Source organism: Macaca fascicularis, chromosome 16 (genome assembly GCF_037993035.2).
Source record: "Macaca fascicularis isolate 582-1 chromosome 16, T2T-MFA8v1.1".
NCBI classification, from domain to species: domain Eukaryota; kingdom Metazoa; phylum Chordata; class Mammalia; order Primates; family Cercopithecidae; genus Macaca; species Macaca fascicularis.
In genome coordinates this window covers 12,000,496-12,025,908 of record NC_088390.1, presented here as the reverse complement: position 1 = coordinate 12,025,908, position 25,413 = coordinate 12,000,496, and the positions used below count along the sequence as shown (strand labels likewise).

General features: G+C 46.6%; 2 protein-coding genes across 4 annotated transcripts in view; one reads left to right on the top strand and one right to left on the bottom strand.

Annotated features, from left to right (window-relative positions):
* Window positions 1–7,603, top strand: part of ZNF18 (zinc finger protein 18) — a 53,114-nt gene extending 45,511 nt beyond the window's left edge. The window contains exon 7 of one of the 2 annotated variants that reach the window (XM_074018606.1): window positions 3,185–7,603. In XM_074018606.1, the coding sequence (XP_073874707.1) occupies window positions 3,185–3,237 (53 nt within the window). In that variant the 3' untranslated portion in view covers window positions 3,238–7,603. The remainder of the gene's footprint in view (window positions 1–3,184) is intronic. The other variant, XM_074018605.1, reaches the window with a different exon arrangement.
* The window catches only part of DNAH9 (dynein axonemal heavy chain 9), a 374,175-nt gene that overhangs the window by 21,706 nt on the left and 327,056 nt on the right, over window positions 1–25,413 (bottom strand). For both annotated transcript variants that reach the window (XM_005582917.5, XM_065532787.2), the window contains 6 exons: window positions 24,162–24,289; window positions 17,741–17,968; window positions 15,590–15,781; window positions 13,703–13,894; window positions 10,917–11,087; window positions 5,736–5,918 (listed from right to left, as the gene is read on the bottom strand). In XM_005582917.5, the coding sequence (XP_005582974.3) occupies window positions 5,736–5,918; window positions 10,917–11,087; window positions 13,703–13,894; window positions 15,590–15,781; window positions 17,741–17,968; window positions 24,162–24,289 (1,094 nt within the window). The remainder of the gene's footprint in view (window positions 1–5,735; window positions 5,919–10,916; window positions 11,088–13,702; window positions 13,895–15,589; window positions 15,782–17,740; window positions 17,969–24,161; window positions 24,290–25,413) is intronic.

Sequence of the window (25,413 nt, the reverse complement as noted above, 5' to 3'; positions counted from 1 at the left end):
GGGGATAATTTGTCTTTGAGGACGGCAGATATATGGGAAATCTCCACACCTTCTGTGCAATTTTGCTGTGAACTTAAAATTACTCTGAAAATAAGATCTAATAAATTTAGAAATATATGCAGTACTTAATTTTTAACACCCTGCAGAAATCTAAAATCATTTTGAAAGCAGAGGACATAATACGTATAACTTGGCTTTCTAAAAAATTTCTCACATCTGCTTATAATAAGATTATAATGTATTCTGACAATAATTTTACACATACTAATTGAATGTGCAAGTGATGGAACTCTAAAGAATGTTCTGTCTCTCAGCTTGTCAATGAAGCAGGGACAGCCCTGGAGAAGAGAACCAGGAGTCATTTAGGAAAAGAAGAAAATAAAAAATCATTGGCTGGGCACAGTGGCTCAGGCCTGTAATCCCAGCACTTTGGGAGGCCCAGGCGGGTGGATCACGAGGTCAGGAGTTCAAGACCAGCCTGGCCAACATGGTGAAACCCCATCTCTACGAGATACAAAAAATTAGCTGGGTGTTGTGGGAGGCGCCTGTAATCCCAGCTACTCAGGAGTCTGAGGCAGGAGAATTGCTTGAACCTGGGAGGTAGAAGTTGCAGTGAGCTGAGATCGTGCCATCGCACTCCAGCCCGGACAACAAGAGCGAAACTCCGTCTCAAAAAAAAAAAAAAGTCTCAAGCTATACTAAGCAAAGACACCTACTTATGTTCATTCAACCAGTTTCCTAAACTCCTCTGGCCTGAATCCTGTTTAACAGCGATTGATAGTCACACTTACTTGTTCACAGGTCAAGAGTCAACGAAAAGAAAACTTAAAACACTGGACCCTTCGCTCAAGAAAATGCTGCATTTCAGGGTCTACAGGGTGCTTCCTTGGTTTTGGCATTGCAGGGAGAACTACAGGCTGGGTGACCCCTTTTCAGGATAGGAGGGCTATCTGGCTGTGACCTTAACCCTTTCATTCATCCCTATCAATAAATGCTTTCATAATCTTTCTTTGGCATAATACAGAGTTGAAACCTCATTTTTCCTGTAGGTCTTCATTCTTTTTAAGTCAGGGAGCTTGTTAAAAGCTTGGATTCATAGGCTGTAGTCCAAACTAAGGACCCATACCTCTGGGAGTGAGGCCAGGTACCTCCGTATGAAAAGGGCACCTCTGGTGTGTCTGAAGCAGCTGTTGCCCTGGGCTCACAGTCATGCAGCAGGCGTTCAGTCCACAGAGGGCCAGGGGCCAGGGCAGCAGCACCCAGGGCCTCCCTCCTGGAGGGGCTCCATGCTGTAACCTGTCCTGAGGCTTAGCTCCTCTCTGCTTTTTCTTCTCTATGAAGATGTTCTTTGCAAGGAGCTTTCATTTGTTTAAGACACTGGGAGCTGAGAGTATGGGAAGAAGTGAAAGTCATAAGGGTCCTACTCCTTCCAGGCTGGCTTCCAGGCTGGGTTGGCAGCAGCCTTTCTATTCAGGTATTCTGGTAGAGCACTGGAAAGCCAAAGGCATATGGGCCAGGATAGCTGCCCAGTGGGTGGGGATTAAAGGGCCATAGCACGGGCCACCCGTCCAGATCTGCACTATTAAGTCAATACACAGTGCATCAGAATAAAGAGCCAGAGTAGGCTGGGTGCGGTGGCTCACTCCTGTAATCCCAGCACTTTGGGAGGCTGAGGCAGGCGGATCACTTGAAGTCAGGAGTTCGAGACCAGCCTGGCCAACATGGTGAAACCTCATCTCTACTAAAAAATACAAAAATTAGCTGGGCATGGTGGCAGGCGCCTGTAATCCCAGCTACTTGGGAGGAGGCTGAAGCAGGAGAACAGCTTGAACCCAGGAGGTGGAGGTTGCAGTGAGCTGAGATTGTACCACTGCACTCCAGCCTGTGCAAAAGAGCAACAGTCAATCTCAAAAAAAAAAAAAAAAAGCCAGATTAGCTCCCCAGTCGGCAAGCCAGACTTTAAACTTGAACAACTTCACATCTTTAGAAACAGATTTTGTGAATCAGGAGGAGCAATCAACCACCGAAGCATAGGAAAAAAAGCCTGATGTCATCACACATTTGAATGATAAAAATCAGTTCCTGGCCAGGTGTGGTGGCTCACACCTGTAATTCCAGAACTTTGGGAGGCCGAGGTGAGTGGATTACAAGGTCAGGAGTTTGAGACCTGGCCAATATGGTGAAACCCCGTCTCTACTAAAAAAAATTCAAGAATTAGATATACTGAGTTCAATAAAAGTTAAATTCACCTGTTTGGTTTTTTACTTTCAAAATGTGAATTCCAGAAAAATTTTAATTACCTATGTGGCTGTCATATGTGGTTTGCATTCTATTTCATTTAGGCACTGCATATCTTAGATGGAGCCATGGCCAGCCCAGAATCTGGGAGGGGCAGGGAACTAATTTTTTTTTTTTTTGGGAGACAGAGTCTTGCTCTGTTGCCCAGGCTGGAGTGCAGTGGCGTGATCTTGGATCACTGCAACCTCTGCCTCCTGGGTTCACGCCATTCTCCTGCCTCAGCCTCCCAAGTAGCTGGGACTACAGAGGCCCGCCACCACGCCCGGCTAATTTTTTTGTATTTTTAGTAGAGACGGGGTTTCACCATATTGGCCAGGCTGGTTACAAACTCCTGACCTTGAGATCCACCCACCTCAGTCTCCCAAAGTGCTGGGATTACAGGTGTGAGCCACCGCGCCTGGCCAGGAACTAATTTTTATCATTCAAACGTGTGATGACATCAGGCTTTTTTTCTAAGCTTCAGTGGTTGATTGCCCCTCCTGATGGATAAAATCTGTTTCTAAAGATGTGCAGCTGTTCAGGTTTAAAGTCTGGCTTGCTGACCGGGGATCTAATCTGGCTCTTTTTTTTTTTTTTTGAGATGAACTGTTGCTCTTTCACCCAGGCTGGAGTGCAGTGGCGCGATCTCGGCTCACTGCAACCTCTGCCTACTGGGTTCAAGCTATTCTCCTGCCTCAGCCTCCCAAGTAGCTGGAACTACAGGTGCCCATCACCATGCCTGGCTAATTTTTGTATTTTTTTAGTAGAGATGAGGTTTCACCATGTTGGCCAGGCTGGTCTCGAACTCCTGACCTCAAGTGATCCGCCCACCTCGGCCTCCCGAAGTGCTGGGACTACAGGCACCCACCACCAGGTCCGGCTAATTTTTTTTTTGTATTTTTAATAGAGACGGGGTTTCACCATGCTAGCCAGGATGGTCTCGATCTCCTGACATCGTGATCCGCCCACCTCGGCCTCCCAAAGTGCTGGGATGACAGGCGTGAGCCACTGCACCCAGCATAAAGTGATTGTTAAACAAAGAAAGTGAAGAAGGAAAACCTCAAGCAGAATTTCCTCTTCCCCCTCCCCCCTGCCAGGTAAGCTGGTCAGCAAAGCCAAGCACGCCTTCCACCAGTGTTCCGGGAAGAACTCGGAGCTGACGTTCCTCACTGCGCCATCTGAGGGACTTGCCCCACTCGGGCCCGCCACCTCTCACTCACAGGCCAGACCATCCTGCAAACTCCTCCTGCCAAGTCACCTGCTTTGCCTGTTTTCCCTGCTGTTCTCCTTTCTGGCCAGCTCAGCTTTATCCCTTCCCTAGACTTAAAACTCTCTTCTCTGAACTCTGCTGCCATCCCCTTTGCACCTTCATTTTGCCATGAATACCACTGTCTAACTTTTTCTTCTGCCTCTTACTTTCATGCTGTGCTTCCCAAACTTAAGTCATCAAAAGAATTTCCTGGCCGGTGATGAAACATTACGGATTTCTAGGCCCCACCCCCAGAGGTTGGTAGGACTGGAGCGTGGAGATGGGAACATGTGATAGAACTTCCGGAGAGTCTGAGGACCACGCCAGCTTGGGGGACGGTCCTAAGGAGAGTCTGGGATTCATGACAGCAAGTTTGAATGGAGATTGCTCTGTCTGTCTTCCTTTCATAGTGGAACCAGTAGACAAAAGTCCTGGCTGTTTTGCTGTCATTGTGTTGTCACCTCTTGGAAGTTCACCCTATCACTGTTGCTCACCTGAGTGGGCCTGTAGCTGAGGCCAAACCGTGTTAACTCTGAGCACAGACCGTAGGCTGCTCTGCTCTGTGCCTCTAGGAGCCCCTGCCTTTTGTGATCACCTGTCACAATCCTACCCTTCCTCTGGAACCCCGTGAATGCCACTTCTTCCCTGGGGCTTTCCTTACCCCACATACAATACTTCTTTCTTCTCTCTTCTCCCACATCTCTCTATGTGGCTCTTAGTTAATTCCACCCTGCTTTATATCAGTGTGTGTGTGTGTCCCCACAAGACTGTCCTTCAAGGGAAGACTCCCTTTCCAATCTCCTTTGCACCCTCCAGCAGGCACTGCTGAGACTTGCCCAAGAGGCTCATCAATCAACATTGCTTGAATCAGACTGAAAGACAAGACATCTGCCTCCCGCACCCTTCATCTTTGCCCAGGCAAGCTCTGAGATTCATGACTCCAAATGCAGCAAAGGCTCTCGGAAGAAAAATGAGTGAATGAATTGGAAATCGAATGGGTAAACAGGCTGCACCACATCACACAAGTTCCATAAGCCTTTAAAATGGCAACACACCTGCTCAAGATAATTACTGATATAGAGCTGCGTACCTAAGTAACGGAACTGCGTTACACGACAGACAGAGTTCTTATTTACTCTGTGGAATTTTGTCCTTCATTTGATTACAAGCCGGCACGGAATTTGGAAACGTTACCAAACATTGTCCATCTTCAACATTCCCTTCCTGTTTCTCCTTCCTTATTTCCTTCTACCCATGTGGAGGTGGGGTGGAGGAAGGAGAAAGAACATTAAGAGATTAAACAAACAAACAAACAAAAAACCCTAGCCTAGTTTTTTTTTTTTTTGAGACGGAGTCTCGCTCTGTCGCCCAGGCTGGAGTGCAGTGGCGCGATCTCGGCTCACTGCAAGCTCCGTCTTCCAGGTTCACGCCATTCTACTGCCTCAGCCTCCCCAGCAGCTGGGACTACAGGCGCCCACCGCCACGCCTGGCTAATTTCTGCATTTTTAGTAGAGACGGGGTTTCACCATGTTAGCCAGGATGGTCTCGATCTCCTGACCTTGTGATCCGCCCGCTTCAACCTCCCAAAGTGCTGGGATTACAGGCATGAGCCACCGCGCCCGGCCCTAACCTAGATTTTGCAGTCTGTTTCATCATCTATGTGACTCTGTGTGAAAAAACTCATACATGTTTTTCCTATCCACATGTGACTCTGGCTGTTTAACCCCAAGAGCCAGACATGATGAAGGTGCCCGCGTGTTCCACACCTGGACTTCCAGGGCTTGTCTGAGTGTTCATTTACAATTCTTTTAATAAACAAGGCAATGTAAACCGACAACAGTCATCCTCCTCAGCTCCTCAAAGGCAGAAAGAGCTCCCATCTACCTGTCATGTGGGTGAACAGTAATTAACAGGCTCTGTGCTAGGCATTTTACATCATCTCATGGTGAGGAAAGTAAAACTGGTAGTAGAAATAGTAGACTCTTTCCTTGTTGACGAGAAATGTCAAAGATTGTATAACATCTTGGTTCTTGCAGACAACCTCATGGCCAGACTTTGATTTCTGGAGAGTAATACCTTTTGGGCACCTAGGATGCTGCAGGACAACTGCTCCCCAGCTTCCAGGTCCCCCAGTGCTCCTTCTTCCCCATAGGTTTCCAGCTGTGTCCTCTAGCAACGTCCCCTCCATGCCTTACAAGACCGCACTCACCTTTAAGCCGAGCTCCAGCTCCCTCAGCGAGCGCTGCATCTCTCTGGTGAGGATATTCATCCGGCCACACTCCTGGAAGGCAACTACAATGTAGGGGGTGCGCTCCTCCACTTTGGCCATCAGTTCTGGGATGTTAAACTCGTCTGTCACCCGCTCCAATATTTCTTCCAGAAGTGCCTTGACCTGCTCCACAGAAGGAAACACAGTGTTAAGAAGGAGCTCTATTCTCCAGAAGGAATCCAGTTTCCTGCAGTGTGGGACCACAGATGCCAATCATCCATCATCTGCTGCCCCTCCCCCCATGACCTGACCAAACTCTTGCCTGCTTGTCCAGGTCAACTGGTTCAGGGCTGAGGACTGACTGATCACAGCAGGACCTCTTCGTAGGCTGGCCAAGTTGCTGGGACTTGCATGGCTGGCGTAATAAGATGAGCACAGATACCTCTCTAAGAATTTGGAGTTGAAAAACTCAGAGACTGACCCAGTTGGCTGTGGGAATTGAACTAGAAAGCCATAAGACAGACTTGGGCCAAAAGCTGGCCCCCGTGGGCCATGTGAAGCTGAAGTGATGAGCTGCAATGACAAATCTATCTATATCCAGATACGGTATATCCATATACAGTTATAAATAATATCTATCATCTATCAATCATCTATCCATCTATATAATCTGTCAATCATCTATCTATGTATCTATGTATCTATGTATCTGTGTATCTATCTACCTACCTACGTATCTATATATCTGGCCATCCACTCAGTTCTGAGTTTCTATGAGGCAACACTGCAGTTTCTATCCTTGAGTTCTGGAAGAAACACCCTCATCTATCATGTAAACCTCCTGTTGTACCCCACAATTCTTTTCCCCACACAAACTGTCAGCTAATTAGATGAGGGGAGCTGGGACAACTAGGGTCTCTCTCCTGGAAAATTGGAACTGAGGCTCAGAGATTCTGAGTTAATTTGGGGCACTTGGAGGTTGAGTCTGCCATTGTGGAATAAATGAGTAAGCCCAGGAGGTCTGTCAGCAGAGAAAGAAAGATGAAACCATTGCAGACATAATAGACCACACAGCCAGCAGGTTGGGACAGAGGGAGAGAGGGGAGGGAGGGAGTGAGCGAGCGAGCACCAGCCCCTTTCTGGAGTCCTGAGAGCTGAGCTCTAGGTGCCTGTGGAGGGTATCTGTTGTTTTTGTCTGTTCATTATCTCTCTTCCCTTCTAGGAACAATTCCCTATCTCCTTTGTGAAACTACGTCTTCCTCATTGTTTGATGTTTATGTTTAGTCACTGGGCCCAGTTTCCCCTGAACCAAGTTAGGCCAATCAGATTATGTTTCCAGGAGCACAACAAATTGAATCTCAAGCCTAGAATCCAAGGAACCACTGGCAGGATGGAGGTGCCTGGAAAGGACGGTCTACCCTTCTTTTACTTGGGACTCTAGAGCCATCGTGATTTTTATCTGTTCTTAGCTTGACTCCCTTGATAGAATGAGCTATTTCTTGCCTAGTTAAGCAATGTTGGTGTCTATTGCTTGCAACCAAGGAGGCCTAACAGAGTTAATAGTTCTGCCATGCATTACCCATGTGAACGTAAGCAAGTTGCTTAGGCCTCAATTTTCTCCAACTGTAAATAAACACTTCCAAGAGTGTCTTTTTTCTACTTGTTCCCTTTTCCAACTCCCAGAGTTGATGTGAAGATCAAATCAAATGAGCTGATGAGTGTGGCCGTCTCTGAAAGCTATAAAGAACTGTATAAGTGTAAAGGATGATAAATATTCACCTTGCCTTGTATTGTTAACATACAATGCCATCTCCAGGAAAAGAGCTGATGTTGGAAAAAAAAGAAAGTAAAAACCAATCACTCTGTCACGAATGGGTCTTTGGTGCTGTCATAGCAAAAACTGGAATTGGATTTTAATAGTACCTGAGAGCGGCTGCTGGGGTAGAAGACAAATGGCTAAAATTATATATATATATTTTTTTTCTCTGGAGCAGAGTTTGAAAAAACGGCTCTATATCAGTGAGCTTCCATTTGGACATGATTCACAAAAAGATGAAAAGATAATCTGGAGGTATTGTTCCAAAATACATAGGATGTGGGGACACAGAGTTCTTTTCATCTCTGATCAGACTGTCAAGGGTGTGGGGGCCTGAGGAGGGAGAGGGCTGATAGGGAAGGGCCCAGGTCCGCAGATGTATGCAGGGCCCTCTTTTGCTCGAGGAACCCAGAGACTCTCAGATAGGAAGAGTGGGTTCCAAGGGATGGGTCCACTTTATTTCCACAGACAAACACTTCTGCTTTCTTCCTTTTCAGAAAAGTAATAAATGCTTATCAGAAAAATCTAAACATTTCTGATACACATGATATGAGAAGCATAGTCCTCCCACAGTCTTAACTCTTCCCCCAGTGGGAGAAAAACACTGTTCGACTATTAGTTTTTTGGTGTATATTCCTGCAGATGCCCTTGAGTGTATATAACTCTATTCCTCTATCATCCATCCATCCATCTATCAACTACCTATCCATCAGCCATCTACCCATCACCCATCCATCCATTCATCCATCCATCAATTATCTATCCATCATCACCCATCTATCCATCATCCATCCATTCATCCCTCCATCATCTATCCATCACCCATCCATCCATCCATCAATCCACCCATCCATCCATCCATCCATCCATCCATCCATCCATCCATCCACCCATCCATCCATCCATCCATCCATCCATCCATCCATCCATCCATCAGTCCACCCATCCATCCATCCATCCATCCATCCATCCATCCATCCATCCATCCATCCATCCATGTGTCTATCATGCCAGCCTCTCTTCTCTCTCCTTCTCTTTAGCTATATACTAAAAATCCCCAGCTTCCCTTCATATAGATGTAAACATGGGAGCAGAATTAAGTCAAGAGTTCATGAGTGTATGTGGAGTGTGCAACCTCTTGGTCATTTACTTCTTAACAACAAAATACTCTCTGGGCTTTGACTCTTTGTCCCTCATCTTGAGCTGGACTGCTCTGTGGACAGGAAGGAACATAGCTCATAGGAACATGCGAGCTATGTGAGAAATACCACCATGGCCAAATACTGGGATACTGCACAATCAGATGTGCACCCAGTAACTTGCCCACTTGTCCCATGCAGCACTGTGCATGGCAAGGAATCACAGTTTATATCATTTTGAAATACACACATGAGCACATACACACACCCCATTTCTTGGGTTAGCTTGGGGAGGGGATAAAGAAATGATAAGCATTAGAACCTTCTTTGAACCTTGACTGAAGACTTCTAAGTCTATTACTTATACAGTCTCAGCCTTTTTCAGTTTTAGATCTAGCAACATGATTCATTCTGGGTGGATTCTTCTTTTTATTTTCAAACTATACATCAAATAGTGGAATGGACTGAGGAGGGTCATATGAGGCAGCTTCTCAAAGTATGCTCACCTCATCAAAATCACTAGGTTGCCAGTGCAACCTAACCCCAGGCCTCGGAGTCAGAATTTCAATCTCTCTGACACCTTCTTAGGCATATTAAAATTTGAGAAATACTATTTTGATGACATGACTCCGTATCTTTATATAAAAGTCCAACTCTTTTAGTATCAGTTTGCTTTCCTAAAATCGGTCTCTAGAGCCTAAAAGTTGGATAATCTTCCCAAGGATATTTACTTGTAAACCTAATGGTATCTCTAAATTAAAGAACCTAAGTAGGACCGGGTGCAGTGGCTCGCGCCTATAATCCTAGCACTTTGGGAGGTCAAGGTGAGAGGATTTCTTGAGCCCAGGAGTTCAAGACCAGCCTAGGCAACACAGTGAGACCCTGTCTCTACAAAAAGTTAAAAAATTAGCAGGGCGTGGTGGTACACACCTGCAGTCCTAGCTACTCAGGAGGCTGAGGTGGAAGGATTGCTTGAGGTTAGGAGTTGGAGGCTGTAGTGAACTGTGAACACCTGCAGTCCTAGCTACTTAGGAGGCTGAGGTGGAAGGATTGCTTGAGGTTAGGAGTTGGAGGCTGTAGTGAGCTATGATTATGCCACTGAACTCCCCAGCCTGGGTGATGGAGTGAAATCTTACTCAGAAAAATTTAAATTAAAAAAAAAAAAAATCCAGGCAGTGCCATGAGGTGGATGTGAGCTGGTACAAATACATCTTTAGGAAGTTGGTTAGCTTGTCTCAGAAAAAATTTCATGGAGAAATCTCCCTTTGGTGTCCTTTTTTTTTTTTTGAGACGGAGTGTTGCTCTGTCGTCAGGCTGGAGTGCAGTGGCAGGGTCTTGGCTCACTGCAACCTCCGCCTCCTAGGTTCAAGTGATTCTCCTGCCTCAGCCTCCTCCCAAGTAGCTGGGATTACATGCGTCCGCCACCACGCCCAGCTAATTTTTGTATTTTTAGTAGAGACGGGGTTTCACCATGTTGGCCAGGCTGGTCTTGAACTCGTGACCTCATGATCTTCCCGCCTCGGCCTCCCAAAGTGCTGGGATTACAGGCGTGAAGCCCGTTCTTTCTTTATCCTCAGCTACCCCCATACCAGGATCAGAGCCCCCATGTTGCCTTGGGTTGTCCTGAAACCCACACCTCACCCTGGTCTGCCTGTCTACTCCATAATTCCCTTCCACCTTCCTAAAATTTTAGGAGGTCCTGTGCTTAGTAGCAGGTAACTGTGTGTTAAGAGACTGTCTGACTAGAAGCCATTCACACAAAGAGAAGGCATTTGCCTTGTGAAGGAGCGTGTTCTTCCCCACCAGCATCTGCTTGGTGAAGTGAGGTGGGGGTGCTTAGAGGCAGCCCCTTCCCCATCCTTGCTTGGTTTGCCAGGGAATCAGGAAGTCACATTCAAATTTCTCAAGCCACCACTGTTCAGCCCTGCCCTTTCTTCACTTTGGCAGAGAAGCTGAATAAAAGTGGACTTTGGGTGGACTGGCAAAGCAAACTGCTGAACCCAATGGCAGGAACTTCCTATGATTTAACTGATGGCCAGCACGGTGATGACGGGGGAGGGCAGAGGCTCTTGGTGGTGTCAGGCAAGCATCTCCAGGCTGCAGGTGGTTGCTGCCTTGTGTGTTGTCTATGCTGTGTACTGTCAAAATGACCAGCAGGAGAAAGGTGTGCATCTCTGATCCTCGGGCTCCCCCAGAACGACCTCAGGCAGCCCCCACCACACACACCTTTTCTTCTTTTGTGGCCCCCGCTCCTTCTCCGGCCTGGCTGTCCCGAGGCTGCAGCTCCAGCACAGTGCGAAAGAGCTTTTCTGAGGTTTGGGTCAGGAAGCCAATCTCTGCGTTTGGGTGGAGGCCATAGAGGTAGGGGGATTCTGGGGGCAGCTCAGCATCGATGTACTGAAAATCAAGGGCAAGCTCGATTAAAAAGCAACCAACACATACCTCCCATCTCCCACACCGGCTTGTCCTCTGCAGGGAGTCCATGGGCTGGTGTCCTCCCTCCAGGGACACTGCTCGCCATCCCTGGTTGACTTCAGCACCCTCTCCACCTATTCGTGCACCTTGACATCATCTGTTTTTGTCGGCTGGACCTGTTTCCCAGAACTTCCACATTCATTCTATCATTCTTTCTTTTCTGGGATGCTTAGATGACTTTATCTATCTCCAGTCCCGCTGCCTCCCACTGCTCCCTGATGACTCTTGTTCCTGCAGACCAGAGGAGGATTTCAAAAATACGCATCCCTCCCTCTCTAGTGATTTTACTTAAGCTCTTCTAGGAATCAGACATGACAAACTTGAACACATACATGGGACGGCACATGCAAAATAAGCTAGTGAATTGGGCTTAGGACAAGGGAGGTGAGATTGGCTGCGAACCGGAGTGAAAGGTATTCAAATAAAACAAATTTTCAAACTGTGTGTCACCCAAGCAACTCCTTTCTGTGGTCAGTGCTAGTGGCCAGAGTCTGCCATGCCTAATGCCTAAAAGTCCTCCCCAGCAGCTAAGGCTTGGTCTTTTTGTTTATTCGTTTGTTTGTTTTGGAGACAGGCTCTCACTCTGTTGAAAAAACTAGAGTACAGCAGCACTATCACAGATCACTGAAGCCTCCACCTCCCAGGCCCTCAGTCTCCCAAGCAGCTGGAACTACAGGTACATGCCGCCATGCTCAGCTGATTTTTTTATTTCTATTTTTTGTAGAGACGAGGTCTCACTATGTTGCCCACTGGTCTCTAACTTGTCAGCTCAAATGATTCTCCAGCCTTGACCTACGAAAGTTCTGGGATTACAGGCGGGTGCCACCGTGCCTGGCTCTGAATGCGTTGAGTGTCTCTTCATGACTCTTTTCACGATGGTGGGAAAATATCCCTCAAGTTCTGTCCCTGATATGATTTTGATGATTCCTTGGTGTTGTTAACACCTAGTGTAATACATTGCTCATTCCTCAAAGGCCGATTTGTATGTTCATTTTTGTATTTTCTCCAGCGTTCTGTGCAGGTCTGGAATCTATGTGGATGCCCTAGAACCATCTATTAACTGACACATTAAAGAGAAGTATAAAGAAAGAGAGTGTACCTCCATCATCTGGAAATGTGCAAATCAATTGCACTCTTGCTGAATAAAGAGAACCAGACTTTGCCTGTTACTTGCTCCAGCCGCCTGTCGAATTATCCCACAGACACTAGGGGACGCTGTTGCACAATTTTCCTGGGTAAAGCCTTCTTGCCTTTGGTGAAGTAGTTAAAAACCATTTCCTCTTATTTTCCTTAAAGAGCTTTATTGTTTTAAATATCTTCTTATAGGTCCAATTTTTCTGGATCAAATGACTTTTACGATTTACCCTTAAGTTTTATGAATTAAAAAAATTTTTTTTAACTTGCAGTTAATATTCCTATGATCAATATTTCCCTTATGTTTTATATTAAAGAGTTTTTCTAGGCATGTTCAAAAGCCTACCAATAAAAACTGTTAAAAAATATCTTTTGGAATGTTTTCCATGGTAGGTGAAATAGGCTAAGATGAATACTTTAAACATAGCTGTGGTAACAGTAACATCAAAGACTGAAGTAATAGTAAGAAAACCTCCATGAGGCTGGGCGCAGTGGCTCACGCCTGTAATCTCAGCATTTTGGGAGGCCGAGGCAGGTGGATCACCTGAGGTCAGGAGTTCAAGACTAGCCTGGCCAACATGACAAAACCCCGTCTCCACTAAAAAACACAAAAATTAGCCGGGTTTGGTGGTGGGCGCCTGTAATCCCAGCTACAAAGGAGGCTCAGGCAGGGAGAATCGCTTGAACCCGGGAGGTGGAGGTTGCAGTGAGCTAAGATCGCGCCACTGCACTCCAGCCTGGGTGACAGAGCAAGACTCGGTCCCAAAAAAGAAAAAAAAAGAAAACCTTCATGAGAATGCTGACTGTGGCATATGCATGTGGTATGTGCCTGTGCCCACAGCCACCAACAGGGCGTGGGAGGGGTGAGTGATCTGAGTGATCTTGGCACAAGATCATTCTCCTCCAGGGATATTTAGAATCACCGACAGAAACTTTACCAAAAGTTGGCTAAGGTCTTGCCTGAAATTTTGCTCCATGACAAATGGCTTTGTCAACATTCCAAGTGAAAACCACCAAATAACTGTCCCAGATGTTATTTGTAGAAAATAGCAACACAGAGAACGACTGAAGCAAACATCAAGAATGCAAAGCTCTCCAAAGGCTCCATTTGATTATTAATTTGAGGCTAGAAATCCTGTATCTCTCAACTTAAACAGGGCAGGCTTGGGGCATAGGACCAGATTTGACATGAGCTCAGCTGTCTAAGCCCCTCTGTCCCAGCCCCTGCTGGCAGCCACGGTGGTGGCCCGGCAGAAGCTTCCCTGGTGGTTCAGGTCAGCGTGGGAGGAACACCCAGGTCCCTGTGAGCACCCTCACGCCATCAGAAGCACAATGGATCAAATGACTTTTACGATTTACCCTTAAGTAAATCGTAAAGCACAGAGCACAGAGCAGAGCCTCACCTGATGATAACCATTGTAGTCCATGTTGCCTGGGAGTGGGAACCCTGGGGCCAAAGACAGTTCTCCTTCTAACATTTCTGGTCGAATGAATTCCTCCAGGTAGGTTCTGCAGAGTCTTCTGTCCCAGTCGTCTGTAATGTGGCCTCCATACATGATCTCTCCAAACAGGTAGCGTAAATCATCATAGGGGACCTGAGTGACGGGGGAAAGAAAGACAGGAAGGAAGGAAGATCTCCACATAGGCGTTGGGGCTGGCCTGCCATCTGGGCAGCACAGAAAGTCACAAGAGGGGATGCTTCTTGAAATTGGGAGTGATGTCTTATCTATCTTCATACCCCCAGTGCCCAGCAGGGTTAGGGGTGTTTGGGGAGTTCATTAAAAGCTTGAAGAAGGCTGGGTGCAGTGGCTCACGCCTGTAATCCCAGCACTTTGGGAGGCCGAGGCAGGCGGATCACCTGAGGTTGGGAGTTCAAGACCAGCCTGACCAACATGGAGAAACCCTGTCTTTACTAAAAATACAAAATTAGCCGGGCGTGGTGGCGCGTGCCTGTAATCTCAGATACTCGGGAGGCTGAGGCAGGAGAATCACTTGAACCCGGGAAGCGTAGGTTGTGGTTAGCTGAGGTCACGCCATTGCACTGCAGCCTGGGCAACAAGAGCGAAACCCCTTCTCAAAAAAAAGAGAGAGAAAAAAAAGCTTGAATAATTACATCAAAGAGTGAAGAGAGGAAAGATGCCAGCCTCACGCCCCACATATAGATATGCCTTCCCTCTTTCATGATCGTTAACTGTGAAAATGAAGTCAGGCTCTACCTAGAAGCAATTTAAATAGGTGAATGTCAAAAGGAGAAAAGTGAGGACCAGAGTACTTTTCTAATTTTCTGCATTTAATGGCAAGATTAATTGTCCCCTTTGAAAGTTCAAAGTGAATAAACAAAGCCCACAAGTTCGTTGGTGTGAAACTTAGGGAGGGAGGTCACTGGAGCAAAGCCAGCAATGAAAGAATCCTATTGAGAGGCGTGGGCTTCCCAGGCCCAAGGGCTGGAGACAGAAGGATTTCTCAGGGCATCTGGGCCTGGTTCATTTTCCACACAAGGAAGAGGTGGTGGCCCTGCTGACTCAGTGTTTGGTTCCCGAACTAGAATAACCTTGATGAGGTGAAGAGTCCCTTAATTGGAAGAGCAGTGATGGTCAGCGTCAGTTTGGGAACTTACATCAGGCGAGTCTGAAGTGTCTTCCTGCCGATCCACAGCCCACCTGCCACGCTGTGAGGACACAGGTGTGGTCTGGTGGGGCCCGGGACACTCCCATGGGACTGACTCACTGTGTGAGTCTCTAGTTAGACGTCCTGAGCATCCATGGCTCTCACCTCACAGTTCTACTATCCTCAGGCTTTGGGCTAGTCCTGGGGTTGGCACTGCCTCATCCCAGCTGTGAGGGGCGCAGCCCTTCAGCGTGCACATGCCCCTTCTGTGGGATGGCACTGCATCACCCTTGGGAGAGGTGGCCCTCCTTAACGTGCATACGGACTACCAGAGAATCTCATTAAAATGCGCTGATTCAGTACGTTTGGGCGGAACCGAAGATTCTGCACTTCTCACTAGCTCCCAGGTACTGCCAATGGTGTTGAACCATGGGCGCTGATTTGTACTATCAAGGCTTCAAATAATCTAGCTGTCAGGTAATGGGGAGTGAGAGCTGGAACCTGACCGTGGGTTACACTCTTAAATTGTGGTCCCTGAAGCAGCAGCATCTGCATCACCAGGGAGCTTGTTAGAAATGCGCATTCTCAAGCCCCATCCCAGACTCCTCTGATTCACCCCTCAAAATCAAATAATTTTAACCCTCTCCCAACCTGGCTGGTTCCTGAACGTCCACGGCCTTTACCTTTGCGTTGGCCTCCAGGAAGTTGTAGAGGACGTTCACAGAGATAGTGAGGTCTCCGGTGTTAAAGGGGTACGAGCGATTCCATCCCTGGGGCCCAAATTTCCGTCTTTCCGCCGCCACCGCATGAAAGTAACAAAGAGCAAAGAGGATGCTCTTAAACTCCATCTCCCGAGAACACATCTCCAGAGTGTCCTGAAATGACAGCATCGCTTTGAATGTTCACACATAGCTTCTCTTATACGGGGCTGGCTAGGGCGGGGTTACAATCAGGGTTCGTGTTGGAAAACATAACCATATATTCTGGTTTGGGTTTGAGTTACAGTGAGACGACAGCCTGGGGGGAACGTGTGGAGGGGTCAGGCTTTAGTTGAGCATTGAATTAAGGTTTAGATTCAGGTTATAATGGGCTTTGGTTTAGGGTTCAAGTTTGTGCATATGAACGTGCTAATAAGGTTCACTCCTGTACCTGATGGGGATCAGGGCGACATGCAACAAGAATGTTGTGTACCGGGGTGTGGGGTGTGGGTGCACATCCCATGGCGGCATCTCCAATATCTTCCCTTCCTACCACGCTTTTCTTGCCTGTTGCGGAACCTTAGCAGGTGTAATCACTGCCTTGGAGTTAAGCTTGGAAAAAGAGTACAGAGGGGACTGAATGCATTTTGCTTCTCGAATCTTTGTAGAAACATTCCCCGGCCCAGAGTTGGGCTGCTGGACTCCTGCACTATGAGGGTGTCACGCAGTCAGTAAATTCTTCTGAGACTCTGACTGCCACGTGGTCTTCATCTTCCTTTAGGCTTCAACCAGGCCCCAAAGGTTTATGCTGGTTTAGCTGGCACAGTCATCCTGTTGAATGGCCCATCTGACACATGCGAGCTAGCAGGGCTTCTGGGAAACCCGAGACGCACTGGTACTATTACAAGACGACAACCGAGAAGAAAACCTCCCCAGCAGCTGCTGGAACCCTCTCCTTGGATTCCCCCAAAGCGTGGTGTGGCAGATGGACTTTTAAGGTGATCCTATGGCCCCACTCTGCTATGATTCATGCCTTTGGGTACTCCCCTGCCCAGGGAGGTGGAACTCCCAAAGAGAACCAACAAGAAATAGTGCCTTCTCGAGAAGATGAAAGAAGCCTGAGCTGCAGACTTTGACAGTGCAACTTCATATACAAAGTTGGCCGCCATGGGCTTGGACCTGGCTTTAAATAAATATGCTACAACATAAGCCTTGGAATTCCCAGTCATGGAAATGTAGCGGTCTGCATTTGAACACCATGCCTTCGTATTCTGGGTCTCTCCAGAGCACAGTGTTCTCAAACTTTACTGTGTATAAGAATCTCCTGGAGGGTTCATTAAAACAGATTCCTGGGCCCCAGCCCAGAGTTTCAGATTGGGGCCTAAAAATCTGCATTTCTGGCCGGGCACGATGGCTCATGCCTACAATCCCAGCACTTTGGGAGGCTGAGGTGGGCAGATCACGAGGTCAGGAGACGGAGACCATCCTGGCTAACGCGGTCTTCATCTTACTTTAGGCTTGCAGTGAGCCGAGATTGCGCCACTGTACTCCAACCTGGGCTACAGAGCGAGATTCTGTCCCAAAAAAACAAAAAAAAATCTGCATTTCTAACAAGTTTCCAGGTGATGCTGCTGCTGCTGGTCCAGGGGCCATATTTGAAGGGGTCTAACATGCAGTTACATTTCAAATCCATATCCCCACCACTTGACACCTGGATTCTTTGAACCCTTGATACTCAAGATTCATGGAGATGTCAAGTGATATCATCTGATTGATGGTGTCATCCCCTTGCCTGAAGACAGCCCGCCAGTGTGTGACCCAGTGTACCTTATCAATTACTTTTACAGAAACGTGCCCTTCTTCATCTTGGAATATTAGGTAACAGTAAACTTGCAGGCTTCCCCACATCTCTTGCCAAAGAAATGTCCTGACCTCTACTCCCCTGGGGTTATCTGGCAACGGAGAGTGGGGTTGCCCTGAGTGGGTATCAGGTGGGAACATTTTACCCACATCAGCATTGCTCCGTAGCCCAACCAGCACCCCACTCCCTTCTGAGTTGCATGCTCTCCCCCAACCAGGTTGCATCAGCTGATTGCGAGGTGGACTGTTATTTTTCCCTCCCTCCTGGGGCAGTACCTGAGTGAAGTTGTCCAGGGCCTTGTGTAGGTTGGCATGCATGCCCGTGGGGGGCTCACTGGTGATCTTAATGGAGTTCTCCAGGATGCCCTGGGGGATGATGTGGCTCTCAGGGGAGGGTGCCGGCTCTGCACTCATGAAGACCCTGAACTCTGGGTGGCTGTTCTCACTGTGCTCCTCCAGCTTCTTCTCCAGGGTGCTGAGCCACTTGGCCACCAGGTGAATGTTCTAGTGGGAAGGAAGGAACCCCCGCCAATACAGGCATCTGCTTAGTTCTGTTAGCAGTAAACAGTTGTCAGGAAGGCAGCCAGAGTGGGGACTGGTCTTAGCATCAAATAATTTTAAAAAATTGTGGTAAGCCATAACATAAAATTTACCACCTCAAACCCTTTTTAAGTGTACAGTTAATGGCGTTACATGCACTCACATGTTGTGCAACTCAATGACTTTTAAAGGCAAAAGTGTCTTAAACCACATCATAGAAAAGAGTTCTGGGATGCCCAGTAGTGAGGACCTCCTAGTATTCTGCAATTAAACTCTATCCCTCACTAGCCTAAGGCTTTTCAGCATAATGTTTGTAAACTTGCCTGTGCATGGGAATAATCTGAAGGGCTTCTTAAAATACAGATTCTTGTGCCCCAGCCCAGAGTTTCAGATTCAGCAGGTCCAGGATGGGGCCTGAGAATGTGCATTTCTAACAAGCTCCCTGGTGATGCAGATGCTGCTGGTCCGGAGACCACAATTTAAGAGTGTAACACGGCCGGGCGCGGTGGCTCACGCCTGCAATCCCAGCACTTTGGGAGGCCGAGGCGGGGGGATCACGAGGTCAAGAGATCGAGACCATCCTGGCTAACACGGTGAAATCCCATCTCTACTAAAAATACAAAACATTATTAGCCGGGTGTGGTGGCGGCGCTTGTAGTCCCAGCTACTCGGGAGGCCGAGGCAGGAGAATGGCGGGATCCCGGGAGGCGGAGCTTGCAGTGAGCCGAGATGGCGCCACCGCACTCCAGCCTGGACGACAGAGCGAGACTCCATCTCAAAAATAGATAGATAAATAAGTAAATAAAAAATAAAAATAATAATAAAAAAGAATGTAACACATGGTAATGTTCCAAGTCTAACTCCCCATTACCCGACAGCTAGATTACTTGAAACCTTGATGGTACAAATTGGAGCTCATGGATCTACATTGCTGGCAGTACCTGGGAGCTAGCTAGAAATGCAGAAGCTTAGGTTTCGCCCAAACTTACTGAATCAGCGCATTTTAATGAGATCCTCTGGTAATTCGTACGCACGTTAACATTTGAAAGGCACTGATTTAAACTCTTTCCAGCTAGCTTTCCTTAGTCTGATGTCTCCACTCTCCAAACCAGTCTGTTAATTGTTGCCAAACTTATCTTCCTAAAACACACTGAGGCACTGCTGCTCAAAGACCGAACCAGGCTCTCTACTCTAATCCCAAGCTCCTCCGTCTGGTCTTTGAGCTTGTTTCCTCCCCCGACATTTGATTGCTATCTGTCTATCTATCAAATCCTACATTTGTTTCTTACCACTGCTTTGCAGAATGCGCCTTTCACTGTAGTTAGGAGAGTCACTGGCTTCATTGCAATGTGTTTCATTATAATGGATAGATAAAAGCTCCTTGATAAATATTTGAGGAAGTAAGCATGCAAAGCCTTAAATACACAGATCAGAGCTGAGCCCAGCACTTGGTCCACAGTAATTTGGTCTTTTGAGTTCTGCCTTCTCTTCTATAAGAAGAGAAATAACAATAACATCTGCCATACTTATTTCACAGAGTGGCTGCAGATAACCAAAGACATGGATTTGAAAGGGTTTTGTAGGACTGGGTGCAGTGGCTCACAGCTGTAATCCCAGCACTTTGGGAGGCCAAGGCGGATGGATTACTTGAGGCCAGGAGTTTGATACCAGTCTGGCCAACACGGTGAAACCCCGTCTCTACAAAATAAATAAATAAATAAATAAATAAAATAAAAATAAAAAGAAAGGGTTTTGTATACCGTAAAATGCGATGTAAGGGATAGTAGTAGTTGTTGAGATGAAAATTGGTTAAATTAAAGAATTTACTTATAATCAAATCAATTGGAGCAGAGTGTTTAGTGGGCTACTTGAGATCCAGGGTTCCTTGTGGCCAGCATCACCAGCAACCCACATGTGGGTAATTTGGCTCCTCCTTTCGAAACTCCAAGTTCTGCTACTGGGCAGGTCTGGCAGAAAGAATGTCTGTTGCTTGTGTATAGAACCCTGGGGTGGATTCAGAGATCCTCGAGGCTGCCCCACTGGGTTGATGGGCTTGGGTTGGAAAACCACCTAACAGCTCCTACAGCCAGGAAGGAAGAGCGGGAAGACTGTGAGCCTTGCTCTGTCACCGAGGACCAGAGAAGCCAACTCTCCCAGAATAGAACCCCTAGCTCATCTGGGTCAGGGTCCTCAGGCAGCATTTCCCAAAAGTGCGCCATGGGATGTTAAAAGAGGTTAGTTAGATCCATAAAGAACGTCTGTGTTCCTGCACACCTACAACCATCTGATCGTCGGCAAACCTGACGAAAACAAGCAATGGCGAAAGGATTCCCTATTTAATACATGGTGCAGGGAGAACTAGCTATCCATATGCAAACAATTGAAACTAGATTCCTTCTTTATATGTTATAGAAACATTAACTCAAAACGGATTAAAGACTTAAATGTAAAACCCAAAACTAGAAAAAACCTAGAATAAAATCTAGGTAGTATCATTCAGGACATAGGCATGGGCAAAGATTTTATGACAACAATGCTAAAAGCAATTACAACAAAAGCAAAAATTAGCAAATGGGATCTAAAACTAAAGAGCTTCTTCCCAGGAAAATAAACTACCATCAGAGTGAAAAGACAACCTACGGAATGGGAGAAAATGTTTGCAATCTATCCATCTGACACAGGTCCAATGTCCAGAGTCTACGAGGAACTTAAATTTACAAGCAAAAAACAAACAACCTCATTAAAAAATAGGCAAAGAACATGAACTGACACTTCTCAAAAGAAGATATTCATTGCGGTCAACAAACATATGAAAAGAAGCTCAACATTGCTGATCATTAGAGAAATGCAAATCAGAACCACAATGAGATACCATCTCGCGCCAGTCAGAACGCGGATTATTAAAAAGTCAAGAAACAACAGATGCTGGTAAAGTTTCAGAGAAAAAGGAGCTCTTTCATGCTGTTGGTGGGACTGTAAATTAGTTCAACCATTGTGGAAGATATAGAAGCAGAAATACCATTTGACCTACCAATCCCATTACTGGGTGTAAGCCCAAAGGAATATAAATCATTTTATTATAAAGATACATGCATACGTATGTTCATGGCAGCACTATTCACAGTAGCAAAGACTTGGAATCAACCCAAATGCTCATCAATGATAGACTAGATAAAGCAAATGTAGCACATATATACCATGGAATACTATGCAGCCATAAAAAGGAACAAGATCATGTCCTTTGCAGGGAAATGAATGGATCTGGAAGGCGTTACCCTCAGCAAACTAATGGGAGAACAGAAAACCAAACACTGCATGTTCTCACTTATAAGGGGGAGCTGAACAATGAGAACACATGGACACATGGGGTAGGGAACAAATACACTGAGGCCTGTTGCGGGATGTGGGAGAGGGAGAGCATCAGGAAGAATGGCTAACGGATGCTGGGCTTAATACTGAGGTGATGGTTGATCTGTGCAGCAAACCACCATGGCACACGTTTACCTATGGAACAAACCTGCACATCCTCCACATGTACCACAGAACTCAAAATAAAAGTTGAAGAAGAAAAAAAAAAAAAGAAGGTCTGTGTTCAATGGAATTTGGGAAATACTGGATGGAATAAGATTTCTATACCAAAGGATTCTCAGAACCATTATCCTATTGATATCATTGAAAATATCCTTGCCGGGTGCAGTGGCTCACACCAGCACTTTGGGAGGCCGAGCACTCCCAGCACTTTGGGAGGCCGAGGCAGACAGATCACGGGGTCAAGAGATCGAGATCATCCTGGCTAACACGGTGAAACTCCGTCTCTACTAAAAATACAAAAAATTAGCCAGGCATGGTGGCGGGTGCCTGTAGTCCCAGCTACTTGGTAGGCTGAGGCAGGAGAATGGCGTGAACCTGAGAGGCGGAGCTTGCAGCAAGCCGAGGTGGCACCACTGCACTCCATCCAGCCTGGGCCACAGGGCGAGACTCTGTCTCAAAAAAAAAAAAAAAAAAAAAAAAAAAATCCTTAAAAGGAATTTGTATGTAGTATTTTCCAATGTTTGAAATAGGAATTTAAGTGTATTCCTCCCCCACTCTTTTTTTTTCAGATAATCTCTCAGGTTTACAGGTCGGGAAACATTGCTGGGTAGGATTCCAGTCCAGTCTGGTTCAGTATGTCAGGAAATTCTTAGAACCAGGTAGCTGTGATTCCTACAAGAGATTTCACAAACCAGTGAGGATCTTTCGTTTCTGATAGCACTTTACAGTTTGGACAGATGATGTCTATTCAATACTCCAATGCTTTATTCAGGGGGAAAGGCAGGCCTCCAGACTGTTTGGCACAATTTTCCTTTGGAAATGTCCAATCACCAGGAAATAAAGAGGGAATACTGAGTTCAGTGTTGGAGAGCTCCGAGCAACCACATCAGTACAAGATTTTGGTGCCCTGTAAGGCCAGTAGGTGCTGGGGGGCAATGGGTGCAGCAGAGGCAGCACCACAGTCTCAGAAACAGACTCTGATGTCCATGACAAGTGCCTGGGTTCCCAGCACTGGTGTCCGGAGAGGTCTCTTGGCAAATGTGCCTGAGAGGGTGGGGAGGTCATATCTTCAAGCACTGTGCTGACCCATGAGGGAGGAAGGAGGAAACTCAGCTGTTATTATCTTTTCTCCTGAACTTCCTGATGTTTCTGGAAAAGGAGGCCCTGGAGGGGCAGATCTCTCAGTTGCTAGGCTCCAAATAAATAATAGAATAATTAAGGACAAAGACCCAGCAGCAAGAGGTGATGTCACCAGTAATCAGGAGATGGGGGAGGTTCATGGCAGTGAAAGCCAGGAAGAATGGGAGTGACTGGCTTTTGCATTTATTCTTTTTTAAATTTCCTCACGGATTCCTTGACCCACCAGCCTTTTGTTTCAGTGTCTGCTATGTTCAAGGCAGTAGGCTCGGTGATAAAAGGTAAAGAAGGAACATCTCTTTACCTAAAAAGTTTAGTGGAGAATACAATCATAAAATAAATCATGTCAACATAGCAATGGAGCTCTAATAGAAGATTCCAAAATGTTCTAGGAGAAAAGAGGAGCAAGCTGTGCATTCTGCCACAACTCCAGCATCTATACAAGTGGCATAAAAGAGGAATAGGCAGGCAGGCCCTCATAGATGGATCTGAAAAGGTTTTGTGTACTGTAAAATGCTATGTAAGAGTTAGTAGTAGTTAGGCTGGGTGCAGTGGCTCACGCCTGTAATCCCAGCACTTTGGGAGGCTGACACAGGTAGATCACTTGAGGTCTGGAGTTCGAGACAAGCCTGGCCAACATGGTGAAACCCTGTCTCTACTAAAAAGACAAAAATTAGCTGGGCGTGATGGTGTGCTCCTGTAATCCCAGCTCCTCAGGAGGCTGAGGCAGGAGAATAGCTTGAACCCGGGAGGCGGAGGTTGCAGTGAGCCGAGATTGCGCCATTGCACTCCAGCCTGGCAACACAGCAAGACTCCATCTCAAAAAAAAAGAGTTAGTAGTAATTGCTGAAATGAAAATTGGTTAAATGAAATAATTTAAAGGGGGTTAAATAAAATGTAATAGGGGTTAATAGAGAGGGCTAAATTCTTTAACCCTCTCTTCTGATAGAAGAGAGGTAGGCTTTTTTTCCTTGTAACTGTTTGGTGAAATTATCCATAGTAGGGGTTCCAGATTTCCAAACACCAACATGAGCTCTCAGTGAAGAGGCTAAGGTTGCTCCCATATCCTAGTCATGCCCGTGACAAAGAGCATATGACACACAGCCCAACAGAAAGGCACAGCAGAGGAACGTGCCATGAAATTCACAGGAAGAAACCAGCTGTTGAAAGCATCCAGCTGCCAGGGCCTTCAACGTAAATGCTAACTTCCTGAATGCCTATCAGAGTGGGAATCTGTTCCTTTTATAAGCAGAGCTATTTAAACTAGAGAGAGTGGCAGAGCAGGTGAGGGGAGAAGGATTGTTCCCGGAAGTGGTCTGGGGAAGAGAACATATGAGTGAGGAGAACTGGCAAGAGAGAAGATGAAGAAATGAAGGAGACAAGAGTGTGAAAGGACAGGTGGGGAGAAGCTAAGAGTGGATGGAGATGCCCAGTGAGCATGGGATGAGGCAAGTATGGGTCGAGATAACCACAGGGTAGAGGAACATACCTGCAAAATAACCCAGTGACCTTTCTTGGCAGCGAGGTCCAGCGCAGCCTCAGCCACCACTTCCTGTCCTTGCCCCAAAGACACGTTGTGAAAGTTCTGATTGTTGAAGGTGTATCCAAGTTTTCTTCCTGCAAGGGGGATGGAGTCGTCGTCATTATTTCTTGGGTCTAATGATGGATGTTTGACGTTCATAAAGAAATGCACATGCTCAGATCACCTCTCAAACACAGGCATGCCCGAATCTATAACCCAAGCCTCATATACTGACCCTTTTCCTTCACAGGAAGCTACTTCTTCTAGCTTTTGGTTCTCATATAAAAGGAAGCACTTGAGCCGGGCGTGGTGGCTCATGCCTGTAATTCTAACACTTTGGGAGGCGGAGGCGGGTGGATGACCTGAGGTCAGGAGATCGAGACCGGCCTGGCCAACACAGTGAAACCCCATCTCTACTAAAACTACAAAAAATTAGCTGGGCATGGTGGGAGGCGCCTGTAATCCCAGCTACTTGGGAGGCTGAGGCAGGAGAATCACTTGAACCCAGGAAGCGGAGGTTGCAGTAAGCCGAGATCATGCCATTGCACTCCAGCTTGGGCAACAAGAGTGAAACTCTGTCTCAAAAAAAAAAAGAGGAAGCACTTGTTCAGACCAAAATCACTTCACTCTTCCCTCTGCACTTAATTCCCAAAGAGGGGTAGGATTGCTGATGCTATTCTTTACGTGTCTTATCTGCAGACCAGACATTGATCCACGATTCTAGGGAGTGCTGATGAGAGAAGGGTGGAAGAGTAGCAAGCATGTGGGTGTGGTCCTTTGTGGCTTGCCTTGTCCTCTGAATAAATGTTGTGTCTTCTCTGGATCTTTACTGGGAGGTGTGGCCAGTAGGGGCAGGATTCAGGGAGTTCTGGCTTCCTGTACTTTTTGCCCTATTAACTTCCTCTCCTATCATTCCTAACACATAGAAGAGTGTTATCTCATCATTTTGCACGAATTAGAGTGAAGAGGGGCAAGACACAAAGCTGTTTAGTTGTGTAGGTGTGAATTTTCTGTTGGATGTATATCAGGGTTGCTGGTGTTACAGATGGATTAAGGAATGACCATACACACAAACGTGGTAGCCATACCATTGGAGCAAGGCCAATGGGCTTCAGCTGCTCTCCAAGCCCAAGGGAAACAACCCAAAGAAATGATCCTAATACAGAGAATATTAGCTCTTGGCACAATCCAATAAAGTGGAGAGAAATTACATAATATT